This window comes from Neltuma alba, unplaced genomic scaffold (genome assembly GCF_004799145.2).
Source record: "Neltuma alba isolate B1F8T4 unplaced genomic scaffold, ASM479914v2 tig00005084_pilon, whole genome shotgun sequence".
Lineage (NCBI taxonomy): Eukaryota > Viridiplantae > Streptophyta > Magnoliopsida > Fabales > Fabaceae > Neltuma > Neltuma alba.
In genome coordinates, this window is record NW_021633971.1 from 30,214 (window position 1) to 43,127 (window position 12,914).

At 37.9% G+C, this 12,914-nt stretch overlaps 2 protein-coding genes across 2 annotated transcripts; both read right to left on the reverse strand.

The window, feature by feature from the left end:
• Nucleotides 1-7,516: 7,516 nt before the first annotated feature.
• Nucleotides 7,517-8,569, reverse strand: LOC114746630 (cation/H(+) antiporter 4-like). Its single transcript, XM_028934864.1, has one exon. It carries the CDS (start codon nt 8,567-8,569, stop codon nt 7,517-7,519), a length of 1,053 nt encoding a protein of 350 aa, XP_028790697.1.
• Nucleotides 8,570-8,713: 144 nt separating this feature from the next.
• LOC114746631 (cation/H(+) antiporter 4-like) lies at nt 8,714-9,778 on the reverse strand. The gene has a single exon (XM_028934865.1). The coding sequence runs from the start codon at nt 9,776-9,778 to the stop codon at nt 8,714-8,716; it is 1,065 nt and encodes a 354-aa protein (XP_028790698.1).
• Between the last annotated feature and the right edge of the window lie 3,136 nt (nt 9,779-12,914).

Sequence of the window (12,914 nt, forward strand, 5' to 3'; positions counted from 1 at the left end):
TCTTGCACTCTTACTTATATTTAATTGAATTAAAAAATTAAATTCCATTGTACAGCGAACCAAACACAGTCATGCAATGCATATTGCATTACATTCCATTTCATTTCTGCACATTCAATTAACCAAACAGGCTATTACTGTATGAGCCCAACACAGCATTTAATAAATGAATTTACAAAATAAAGTCAAAATTAGATGGCCTTGATATGGTACTATCTCCGGTCCTAATTATAAGAGCTAGTTGACTAATTTGAGAATATTAAGAAAGAAGTTAAGTTAGTTATTTGTAATAAAAAGGTATTTCTTTCCTAAAATATCCTTATTAATTAAGTATACTGGCTAAAACTATCATTGTTAGAAGGATTACTTTGGGAAAAAATACATAAATATGAGAAATAAAGTGAATTGGAGTCTTTTATTTAGGACCAAAATAAAAATCAAACAAGATCTTATATTAAGGACCAGAAGTAGTACTAAACATTTCTAAAATTAAAGTCATTAAATAGAAAAGTAGGAGAGCTTGTTGGTCTCAATAAGTAAAGGGCAGCCGGGTAAGTAAAAGGGGCACAGAAACTTCATTTATGTTTTCAGAAAGCAGCAAGTTATGGCGCAGCTTAAGGCCCTCTCCTTATCATGTACTACTCGCAGTGCTTAGTCCACTGTCAACACTATTGCGCCTAGCCATATGCACGACAACAACCTGCTCCAAATCATCACTCTATCATTGCCCTCGTTTTAAAATAAAATCATATATAATTCTCATTATTATTATTATTATTTTTCCTGTCCTGGTTTCACCGTAATGTCTCCCATTTCACGTTAAGTGACGTTTTAAATAAGTTCACCGCTTACCTCAATTTACTCTGTGTCCGCCAGATTTTGTACTGCTCTGCCTCTGTCTCTGTCTCGGTTGGTTTTCACTTTTACTTCTTATAACTGCGGCAGCTTGGCGGAAGTTGGGTGCCATGAAAAGCTTTACCCCAACACTTCAGAAGAAAAGGGGTTTGCTGGTTATTGAATTAGGAGTTGATGTTTTTGGTGAACTATTAAATTTGTAACAACGACCCCTTTTGTTTTTACCTTTATTAACTAGCCATCCACCCATCCCATCCCATCCCATCCTCAGCGATAATGCTCCTAATCCCCTCACCGTCCGATTAGTCCGATGCTGATTATTAAAGCGTTTCTGGCCCTCTGTTCCAATTGCTGTGCAGAAGCACGCACCTGTAGTGCTTACTAAATATATAGGACACTGTTCTTTTTCTCGCCCATGCCCCCTCCAAACAATAAATTAATTAATTAACTATTTCAATAAATAATACCCCCGGCATTTTTGGTTTCAGAACGGCTTCTCATTCCTTGTTGGGCTACACCGTGACCGACTGATGACGGTGATGACGATATTTTGAATTATGCGCATACCATGAGAAAATGCCAACAACGGTAACTAGAACAACAAAGAAGAGTAACGCTATAATTATATGTACTAGCTGGCAGGCTGAGTCTCGATAGAGAAATCACATTTCTGCTACTGGGCAAACAGACAGTAGTGGTTGCCGCGTATTTTGAAGCTCATAAGCCTCAATGAATTACACTGATGAACATATCAAGACAGCCTCGCACATTAGAAAACTGCCAAAACTACATTAAATACTGCTAGTCTAGGAGCAAATAGGCTAAAGGGAAGAGCGCAGTGTAGGGTACGAACCGTGTTCAGCTGTTAGCTTTTAAAAGGTACTTGTTCACTCATGCGTGCAGCAAAGACCGATAATCTCATTTGTGGTAATTACAAAGTTTCTCTGAAATATACAATTGAAATGGTACGGTGGCTTATAGTTGATGCAATCTAAAAGGGACAGCAGGCCACTTGTAGCAGTAGACGACTGCAAACGACGCCCATTTGCAGGCTTTTAAATGCAGTTTTGTTCAGTAAAATTACGATCCAAATGAAATCAATCCAAGCCAACTTGCACACACGTAGACACACTGCCGTGTTCAGTGACAGAGCTGAGAAGAAATTGAGTGAACAAAGACAACATTGAGCTGCTAAATGCTGGTGTTTTATGCCTCCGTCTCAGCCACCCCTTGTGACGTTTCAGGACAAATTTCGGTTGGTCCCCCCTGCCCTCCCGTGTCGTGTCTCTTTCTCATATGCTTTCAATCCATCCTTTCTTCAAAAACCAAGTAATGTCAATGTATAGGTTAACGTTTAACATGACCTATATATTCTCAAAACCATGCATGCCACAAACAACATATACACCCTCGCTCCTCTTCCTACTAGACACATTTTGACAAGGTTTGAGATATATTCTGGTTTGAACGACATATGTGTCCTTCACTGATTGCTATTCATCAGCCTATAAAGAATTCAAGATTAATATAGTATTATTGGATTATATATACAGTGGCGGCCCGGATTATCTTTGCATCAACACAACGAGTGAGCACGAGAGAACAAAACGAGAATGTGCCAAATGATAGAATAATTAAAGATAAAGACTGGGCTTCCTCATCCCTTGTGAGATCACCGGCTCACGTAGGTTGGTCCCCCCACGCGCCCCTGCTCTCCAGCAGCATCATTCACTACATACCAGCTGCTGCAATTTGCTACGCTCTTTTTCTTCCAAATCCAAACACTGCCTTCATTAACAACAACAACTTGGCGGACACTGCTTGTCCACGTGTTGGCTTGGATTGTATGAAATCCCCTCCAAAAGTCCCCCGCGATTCTGTTGGGACCCACGAAATCTCCTCCATGTTCTTTTCTTCTTTTTTTTTAATGCTTTTTTTAGCGAAATAAAGATATGAAACCGATTCTCTCTCTTCCTCTGAACAGATCGAATACTTTTATCCCATGGAGCGTGTGTAATGTTATGTAAGTGCATTCCGATCGATGAACAAATGGAGGAAGACAGGAGCACGTGAAATACGCATGGGATTTCTGTAGTAGTTGCAATTCAATTCCCACATTATAATCAGCCCAGAAAAGAATTGCCGCACTATAAGAGGGGCGTCGACGTGGCAGTGAGGGGGTGAGTCGCATGGCGATCATCAGCAGACACGTGGCAGAATCTGGGAGTCAACATCAGCCGCCGACAGGGTTTGGGAGTGGTTGAGGCGTTGATTTGAAGGTTCATGTGATGGCAGACCGACCAAAACCTGAGACCCTCCACGCGCTCCCACTATCTGTAATTCAGGTCTCCAATATATGCATCATCGGATGAATCAAATGTGATTTCGACATATAAATAATGTTGGATGAAGTAGAAAGAGATTTTTTTTTTCGGGAAAAAAGAAAAGGGCAGTTAAAATGCGGCCGAACATAAAACCTCCACTGGAACAGAAAACATCGATGACCTTTGGAATAAAAGGATGAGAAGACAGGGAAAAGTGATTTTTGAAACGTACCGGTACGTGCATGCACCGGGCATCCAATGGCAAGCGAGTGAAGTAGATAACTATGCGTGTTGACATGTGCTTCGTGCTTTTACAACTCAGCGGTTTGCCTTGCATAGTCAAAAGGTTATGAAAGACAAGAGAGATGACCAAAACTTTCCGACATTAATCCCATCTTTTGATCAAGTAATGATAATCGATCATGAAGGCATGTGTGACCCCAGTTGCGTTTTAATTTCAACGCTTGTGGTCCCTGCTTGATTGACACAAACGAACTCGTGTTTCGGTTAAGGCGTCCAGATCTTGTTGGATCGGAGGTGGCCCATTTTTCATGATTCTCCTGCTTCCTTCGCCTTCTATCTATCCTGCTTCACTCTGCTCAACTAAGCTTTTATGCATTTTACAAGTGTTCACGCTTCACATTTTCATTATTGCTTACCAATTATTACAAACCTGCCGTGGTTTGTCAAAATCCATTTAGTCCCTTGGCTTTATACATAGCTTCGTTTTCAATGATTTCATGGTTTCCCAAGCAAAATGCTCCACACTCTTTCATGTGGCTTACGGGCCAGCTACTCAGATCTGTCCCTGTCCACAAAGTTGTGGCCTTCTCATTTTGGGGGTCCATGCAATATTTCGGTCTTATTGCCAGTGGACTTACTGAGATCCTTACACATCTCAGGCCCAAAATGCCTCCCATCATCCTTCCGATGCCGGATTGATCACTGATGATCAACCAACAGACCATGAATTCAAATGGCATCCATCTCCTGACCGCCCTGTATGGTAATAAGGACAGCTTTTATTCCCTTAGTTTGTTTTTATTTTTCAAAGTATAACATGATGAGGTTATAATGAGTTTTGATTTAATAATAACAAAGCGGTAAGAAATTATTTGTCATCACATAAATTCTTGATCTTTGGCCCTCTGGATCATATCTTTCTGTATCGCATTTGAACTGTGTGTCGTAATTTTAATTGCTCTCCTCCTTGGGACCAAAGTTAGTGCTAAAGAGGAGGATCTATATATACGCGGATGAATATGGGGCCGTCGAATCAACTGGACGAAGGAGACCGAGTACGGAGAGCTGTACGGAGAAGGAATATGAAAATGATCAAAATTCAAATTACAGGATGGGATCCAAATTCCGGGGCAGCCCTTATTTGCGAAACGTCAATATTAATATATTTCCAGCATAATTATATTAAGGTCATTCCGAAACTGTTGCGTAATTAAGGCCACATCATTGGAATCACGAGAGACTGTCACTTGGATGGTCTGACTAATTGATTTATGTGCGGCCCTTTCTTATGAATGAAGCCGACGGTCTGACCAAAAAAAAAAGAATGAAGCCGACGGATCAATCCTTGGCCAAAGTCTCGGAGTGAGATCCCTGCTCGCGAGTGACCCCACTGGCGTTTGGCGATAGAGTGGGTTCGGCTTCTTTCCCGTCCTCTCCGGAGATTTCCTCAAGAGACCGCCCTTTAGGGCCTGTTTGGTTTGAGGGGAAGGGAGGGAAGGTTTCATCCTCCCCTTGTTTGGTTTGATTAAAAAAGAAGGGAGGGGAGGGTATTTAATGATTCCTTGTTTGGTTCAAGAAGGGGAGGAGAGGGATAGTAATAATCAATTTACCATTTTACCCTTACATATTAGTTTATGTTTTTTATTGATATATTATATAAATTAATTTACATCTTAATTTAAATTATATAATTTAATAAAAATTCAGTCTTATCATGTTAATATGTGTATTAAAAAATTGGTATAGTAATTTTTTATTCTAATTAATATAATAATATATTTAAAATAATTAAATTAACAAATTTTATATGCTATAAGAAAAATGAAATTTTATTTTCTTTAGGCTATCTTTTTTTCCAGCTTTAAAATATATTTAATAAATAATATATTTATAAAAAACAATTAATTTTATAATATTATAATTTTTTATTTAAATATTTTTTATTTTTAAATAATTTTTATAATATATTTTAATTATAATAATGTATATATTTTTTATTTTTTTACTTAGGATAATATATTTTTTATTTGAAATAAATATTATAATAATATATTTTATGGGTAGAAGTGGAATATTAAAAAAGCCATAAGGACATAATGGTCCAAAATTTTGGCTCCCCTCCAAAAACCCCCAATTTGGAGGGGAGCCAAAATGGGAGGAGGGAGAGGAGGGGGACATTTTAGCTCCCCTCCCCTCCAAAATTTTTAACCAAATGAGGGGAGGGGCTCCCCTCCCCTCCCCTCCAACCAAACACACCCTTAGGGTGTGTTTGGTATGAGGGATTTGGGAGGGAGGGGAGGGATTTTAATCATTTCCCTTTGTTTGGCAACACACAAATTTTAGGAGGGGAGGGAAAATTTTTTAAAATTTCCCCTCCCCTCCCTTCCTCAACCTCCCCTCCAAAATTGGGAGGATTTGGAGGGAAAAGGCAATATTTTGTCATATTATGCCTATATTTTGTCATGTTGTAACCATTATGTCTATATTTTGTCATGTTGTGACAATTATGTCCATGCCTTAAATAAAATAAGAGCCAAATTGTTCATATTAAAAAAAATTTCCCTCCCCTCCCCCTCTTTTTTTATAAATCCAAACAAGATAATATTAAAATCCTTCCATTCCCCTCCCCTCCCCTTCCCTCTATTAAACTCCCTCCCCTCCCCTTCCTCTCATTGAGCCAAACATACCCTAAATTTGGTTTCAGCCAAGAAAAAAGAGAGCCAGATCGAACCCCAAAAAGTTGGTCACCGCCAGTATCTTCATTGTCTTCTTTATCTTCCCCGTGTCCTCACCTTGCGTGAAATTCTGTAGGCCGAAAGCCGCCACAATCGCGTCGGCTTTTGCCACGCTCAGCACGTGACACGTGGACCTCACCCGCGTCGGAAACAGCTCTGTCGGCAGCAAGAACGTCGTGCTGTTCGGCCTGAAGTTAGTGAAAGAAAACGTGAGCCCATACAGCAGAGCGAACAAGTCTATGTTATTCTTCATGGCGTTGTATTTCACACTCACCACAAACATGAAAAACGACATCATGAAGAACCCAATCAGTTGGATCTTGAAACGGCCCAGATTCGGGAACGTCCCGGGCAGGGCGATCGCGAGCATGCCACGTGACGTCTCGTACACTTCCAAGCATTCATCATCTGAGGGTTCGGGTTGACTAAGCCCATCGTTGGGAAACCAGTTACGGCATCAGATTTAGACCATCTATGGATAGTCCAGATTTAATTAATTAATTTTTTATTTGTTTAAGATAATTATTTTAAGAGATATATAATATAAATAAAGATAATCTTTCAACCATTATTTTTTTTTAAAATAATTAATTCATTTTAAAATCTGCACCATTCAAATTGAAATCTTAATGATCAAGATTTGATAAATTTAGAATGCTCATCACAGTGATGAATACTGAAACTGATTTTTATAGTTGGAAATATGTCCTTTTAACTAATGATTTTAAGTAAGAAAAGTTACAGCGTATCAATAATCAATATAGAAAAAATTACAATAAAGTCCCAAAAAAATAATTCTTAAAAAGTCCTAATAACAATTGAAGGAGTTTGTAATGAGTAATGACAAGTTTTAGAATAGACAATTACAACTTTTGAGAGTTGTTTTGTAATTTTTTTTTCTTTTGAAAGATCTCATTGTGATTCTCCTATAGAAAAATATAAAATTGATATCCCAAATATATTATCTGCACCATTTAAATACAATTTCATTCGTCCATATTTGAAATCTTTAATTAATGATTTTAAGTAAAAAAATCTGTTTTTTTTTTTTGAAAAATTGACATTTGAGAAATCATCTTTACTTTAAATTAGATGTGGAGGTATGATACATCTAGGTGCTACTCTTTGGACTTTGGTTAGCATTGAAACTGATTCTGAGCAAGAGCAGATGTATCATTTTGTCCAATTTAAGAAAATTGTGAGAGAAATGAATGTCCACGTCCCAGGCTCTCAGTGAGGGAGCTCTGGAGATCATAACGTGATCACGTCAAGTTTTTGCAACGCAGCATTCAATTCACAGGTCTAATAACAAAACACTGCTCACTGCTTTGGCCGGCAGAGTGCAGTCGCTTATAAATTTTACAAGTCGGAAGCCATTCTTTGCTGCTGAATGATAAAGATAGAAGCTCTACCAGGTATATAAGCAAGCAGATCCCCAAGGACCCCAAGTTCAGGATACTCGCTCCACTGCAACAGTCCTGAAGTCTGTGGACTCTCTATTCCATCTCTCCTGCCAACTATTATCAGATCATACTCATACACCAACGACCTCACTATTAGTGCCGTCTCTGGCCCATCTTTCACCCTCTCTTCTCTGTACTTCACGCTTGCTCCCCCTATCTTTTGCTTCACCCTTACCTCCTCCAGTATCTCTGCCTCCAGCATCCTGTTCCAGTCTTTGATATCCTTTCTCTCTTCTTCGCCGTTGAATCTTATCACTGTCAGCCTCACGTTTGGGTTCTTCGTCATTCTCTTTGCCATATGAAACGCTTCCCTGTCATCTCTCCCCCCGATGAATATCAAGCACACCGAGTAGGGTGTCTCCGGCGAGAATACGTGTGACATTTGTGCTCTCTCTATTAAGATTCCCACCGAGCAGGGTGCTCTGTCCAGCACGCTAAGGTTCAAATCTCTTATGGATTTGTCATCTAGCTCGATGCTGTTGCCGTCTGAGGACCATTTTTGGTGAAATGGGAGCACTATAAGGGAGGTCAGCTTATCTAGTGCCAAATTGCAAATGTCGTCGTTCATCATCTCCGCTGGCGATACCGCCGAGAAGACATTCACAGCTAATGCCCCGTTGAACTCTTGCTCAAAGCTCTCGAAAGCATGGATAACGTTGTCGATGAAGGTGCTCCTGGTTTTGGGCTTGTTCTGCAACTGGTGGCATATGAAAACAGGGGTCGCTCTGCCTATTAGTTCTATGAGCTGAAGTACAAAGACGCCGAGCGGCTCTTCTTTGGTCGGGTATATTGCCTCCAGAAGGTTGATTGCTACTGGAATATTTTCGGATCTGTGAATGCAAGTCAACACTCGAAACTCTGAGTTGCTTCTTAGATCCTCGATATTCCTCTTCGTGTAACCCGCGTATTTCTTTGAAGGATCGTACATATAACTTATCAGGATCGGCATGATCGTTGCGTTCATGACCATGCACAGCATCAAGAAAGAGAAGACGTTATCCGGTAAGCCCTGCATGATTCAGATTTTCCCCAAAATAAACAAAAGAAAAAAAAACTCAGTTACTCCAAAATTTGACATTTGATCGAGGAAGTTTCAGGAATCAACCAGGCAGAATAAGTTACGCACCATGATGTCTCTGATGAAGGAGCATGTGGCCATTTCGACAATGCCCTTACAGCTCATAGTGAGTGAGAGAGTCATGGCGTCTTTCCAGGGCATTTTACAGTACAAGGCAAACAAGAAGCAGGAAACCAATTTGGCAAGGAGAGTTATAACAACGAGGAGGAACACTTGTAGCATGAAGGTGTCAAGTTTTCCATCCGGCCTCCTACAGTTCATGAATTGCTGGAGATCCACCCTCACTGCGCATGTAGTCACGAAGAGCGGCATCAAAACACCAGTCACAAAGGCGTCGAGCTTCTTGATAATGGCAGTCCCCAGTGGAGGCCCTTCAGGGATGGCCAAACCCAGGATATAAGGCCAAAAGAGAGCCAAGAAATTGAAATGATGGGAGGCGTAGGATGATAACAGAGCCACTATAAGTATGCAATAAACGTAATGATCATTAACCGGACATCCGTCCGGTGTCCTTCTTATGATCCAAAACATTGAGGGGCGAAGGATGAACACGAGAAAAAGAATGAACAACACGGCAGCTCCCATATCTGCCAAGGCTCTCAGTTTTCCTACGACCATCATGTTGTTGCAGAAGCTAACCACGAAGGACAATGATATACCAAGCGTCTCGCTCACTAATGCTGACGACAGCCCTACTCGTCCCAACTCCGAATTCAAGATCTTCAGATCACTCAGCACGGAGGATATGACTGGGAAGGGCGCGATAGAACATATGATAATGATGAATGGGAGCTTTGCATACTGATTGGGTTCCAAGAATTTTGAGGACACGTAATATTGGGCCAGCATGCCGCAGGCAAACGGAGCCAATATGGCAACAGCTCCGACATTCATGGCCTTCCTTCCTGTTTTATGAACCACGCTTATGTCCGTCTTGACTCCAATATAGAAGAGGAACATGATGTAACCAAACACTGAGATTAATCCCAAGGTTTCTTGCGAATCAAAGGGGAACAAAATCTTCTCACCAGTTTTGCCGAAGGCATTTCCCAGGATTAAGCCTATCTGCGGATTAGTCATTCAGATAACCTGTTAATTTTAAGAAAAAGCTAAATGAAATTCAGGAGAGTCGGAAGAGATAGAGATGATGACAAGAGTGCTTACGATGATCATGGAAGTAAATCTAGGGAATCTTAAATGAGTGAGAAGGCTGTGGAAGAAGAGAGTCCCAAGATAAATGATGAACATTTGCATCTCCAGAGTTGGCAGGGGGCTATGGATGAATTCGCCTTGATGGCCTACCCACACGCCCCTGGAACTCGTCTGGGGCGGTAGAATCATGCAGGTTCTTTTGTACACTGTTGTGCCATTATTCTCCGGCGACATGCCTGTCTAGGATTATCCCCGGCTGTTGTTGCGGCAATTAGGGAGAAGGAATATGGATCCCGTGCTGAGAAATAAACAAAAGGAGAAATTTTATTGAAACTTCCTTTCCAACACATATAAATCGCATCGTGTTTTGTTTGTTTTTAATTAATGTGCGAATCTGTCAGTATATCAGTTTCATTCAGTTACCAGTTTTTGATAATTTTAGATAATGATAACTGTGTTGACTCTGTTTGAATTACTGGCGATGACAGACTAATCATGCGTGCTTCTAGATAAAATTTGGATGACAATTGAAAATTACTGTACAATTCGTTCTCAAAATAACATGAAAGTGCTGTATATTCCTCTCCCTCCCTCTCGTTTTTAATTTAGGAGCATCGTCCACGCACGAAATGTTATCAAGCATAATAGCTAGATAGATAATTCGTATGAGAGAACTTGCATATCATAAAATGCATCGGCTATATTTCAGAATAATTATTATTACAATTAAAAGCTTAAATTTAAAGTTTTCTAATTATATGTTTTATGTTGCAGATTTATAATGCAACCCATATTTACATACGTGCATATGGATAGAAATAAATGATAAATATAGAACTCGGGGCAAACAAATACTACATTCACTCTTTGATATAAGAGTATAAGACTCAGTTGACTATTTTGGAGAGATTAAAAAAGTTAGTTAAGTTAGTTATTTGTAATAAATAGATTTTTTTTAAATGTCCTTATTAATCATATGTGTTTGAGTTACAAATTGATAGTAACTCCTTAACATATATAACTATAATAGGGATTACTTGAAGAAAAAATGGATAAATATTGAAGACAATATAAATTTATGTATTATATTTAGAATCAAATTAAAAATCAAATTATATTTTATATTAAAAATTAGAAATAGCAGTAAATATAAACTAACAACCCATCTCTCTCTCTCACTGCTTCGTTTCATGTAACCTAAAAGATAAATTACCGTAAGAGACAACTGAGAGCTGTAAAAATAATATAAGATGCTTTTAGTATATTTTAAATTTTAGTAGGAGGTGTTGTGCAATTTTCTTCCATGTCTTTAGTACTTTTAACAGAAAGTTAATAAAACAAATTGAAAATTATAGGATGAATTACAGCGCAAGAGAATTGGTTTAGAATTGTGACGCGTGTGTAGCATTGGTGGGGGTGTGTGGTTTTTTTTTTTTTTTGGGCATTCAGTGTGGGGGTTAGGCACTGAGGCGGCGCAACTTTCTTCTTCCACGTGGTTGGCTTTCCACCCCCGCATCTCCTCATTCCGCTAAAACGGGAGTTCATGAAATTTCGCCTTTCGTTCATCCCAGGATTTTAAACGAAAAATTGGGGAAAAAATCTCTGCAGAAAATTTCAGCCCAGGGTCGGTAGTTTTTTTGGGGGAGATTGCAGTTCTTTTTGTTAGTTTCATTCCATTGGAGGTGAGAGACACTTGGCCAAAAAAACAAATTAGAGGTAACGAGATCCCAATATATTGATGTTACGTTTGGATTGATGCTTCGTGACTTCAAAAGTACCTTCTAATTAATTAGACTTTCAACAGGCATAATTTTAAAAAACATAATAAATATTTGAACCATACTTAAATCAAATTTTTTATATTCTGTCAAATTTTTTAATTATATATAACAATATATCTTATTTTTAAAATATTATATATCACTAAACTATAAACTCATATGCGAAAAATAGGACACATAGTTTTATGTAATTGAAGGATTTCGCACAATAAATATAAGAAATTTAATGCATTGGGCAAAAAAAAATGAAAAACATAATATAAATATTTTCTTTTTACAAATTCATATGGTCAGAAAATTAAAAACATAATATTCATCAGTTAATTTCATTCCATTCAATTAAAAAGTTTTAAAAATAATTTTACTTTGAAACAACATTAAGATCTGAATAATATAAAAAAGATAGATGTGCAATTTTATTTATGATTTTATATCCTTTTAGTTGAGCAGTTTTATTTATGATTTTTGGGCAATTTTACCTATAGTGTTTTTTTTATTATATTGCGGTCTTATCCATTTCTAAGCGCGCGCACGCGCGCACATATATATATATATATATAAAGATTACAGATAAAATTATAAAAAAAAATCACAAATAAAATTGCATCACATCTTTAAAATGTCGGCTAAACCTAACAAATAATACTCCATGGATAAAATTTCACCTTTAATCTATAAAAAATGCTTAAGCATTGCTTACTTGCCAAATCTAAAATGCTTAGAAATCATCTCGCATAAAAACAGTATTGTTGGAATTAGACTTATCAGTTCAGTTGACGGAGAAGTAAACTAGTGAAAAACCAATCAAAACCCATGACGATCAATTAAAATCGTTGAGAACCGTTGAAAATTTGGTCTTGAGTATAATTTTTCTTTTTCTTTTTAAATTCAGTAACTCAAAAGTATATTTTCGTGTCTTTATTTGTTTTTCCGCGGGTTTTTCCTTGATGTTAATAATAATTTATTGGTTATTCCGGTTAATCATAAAAGCCTGTGCTTAAACAATTAACCTGGCATAGTTAAGAATTTTGATCATCTATAGGAGCCAATAATAAATACTCCTCCGGTCCTTATTATAAGACCCAATTTGACTTTTTATTTGGTCCTAATTATAAGACCCAATCCATTTTCTCTCTTATATTTATGCATTTTTTTCCAAGATAATCCTTCTAATAATGATAGTTTTAGCCAATATACTTAATTAGCAAGGATATTTTAGGAATGACAACACTTATTTATTATAAATAACCAACTTAACTTACTTCCTTAATTTCCTCAAATAA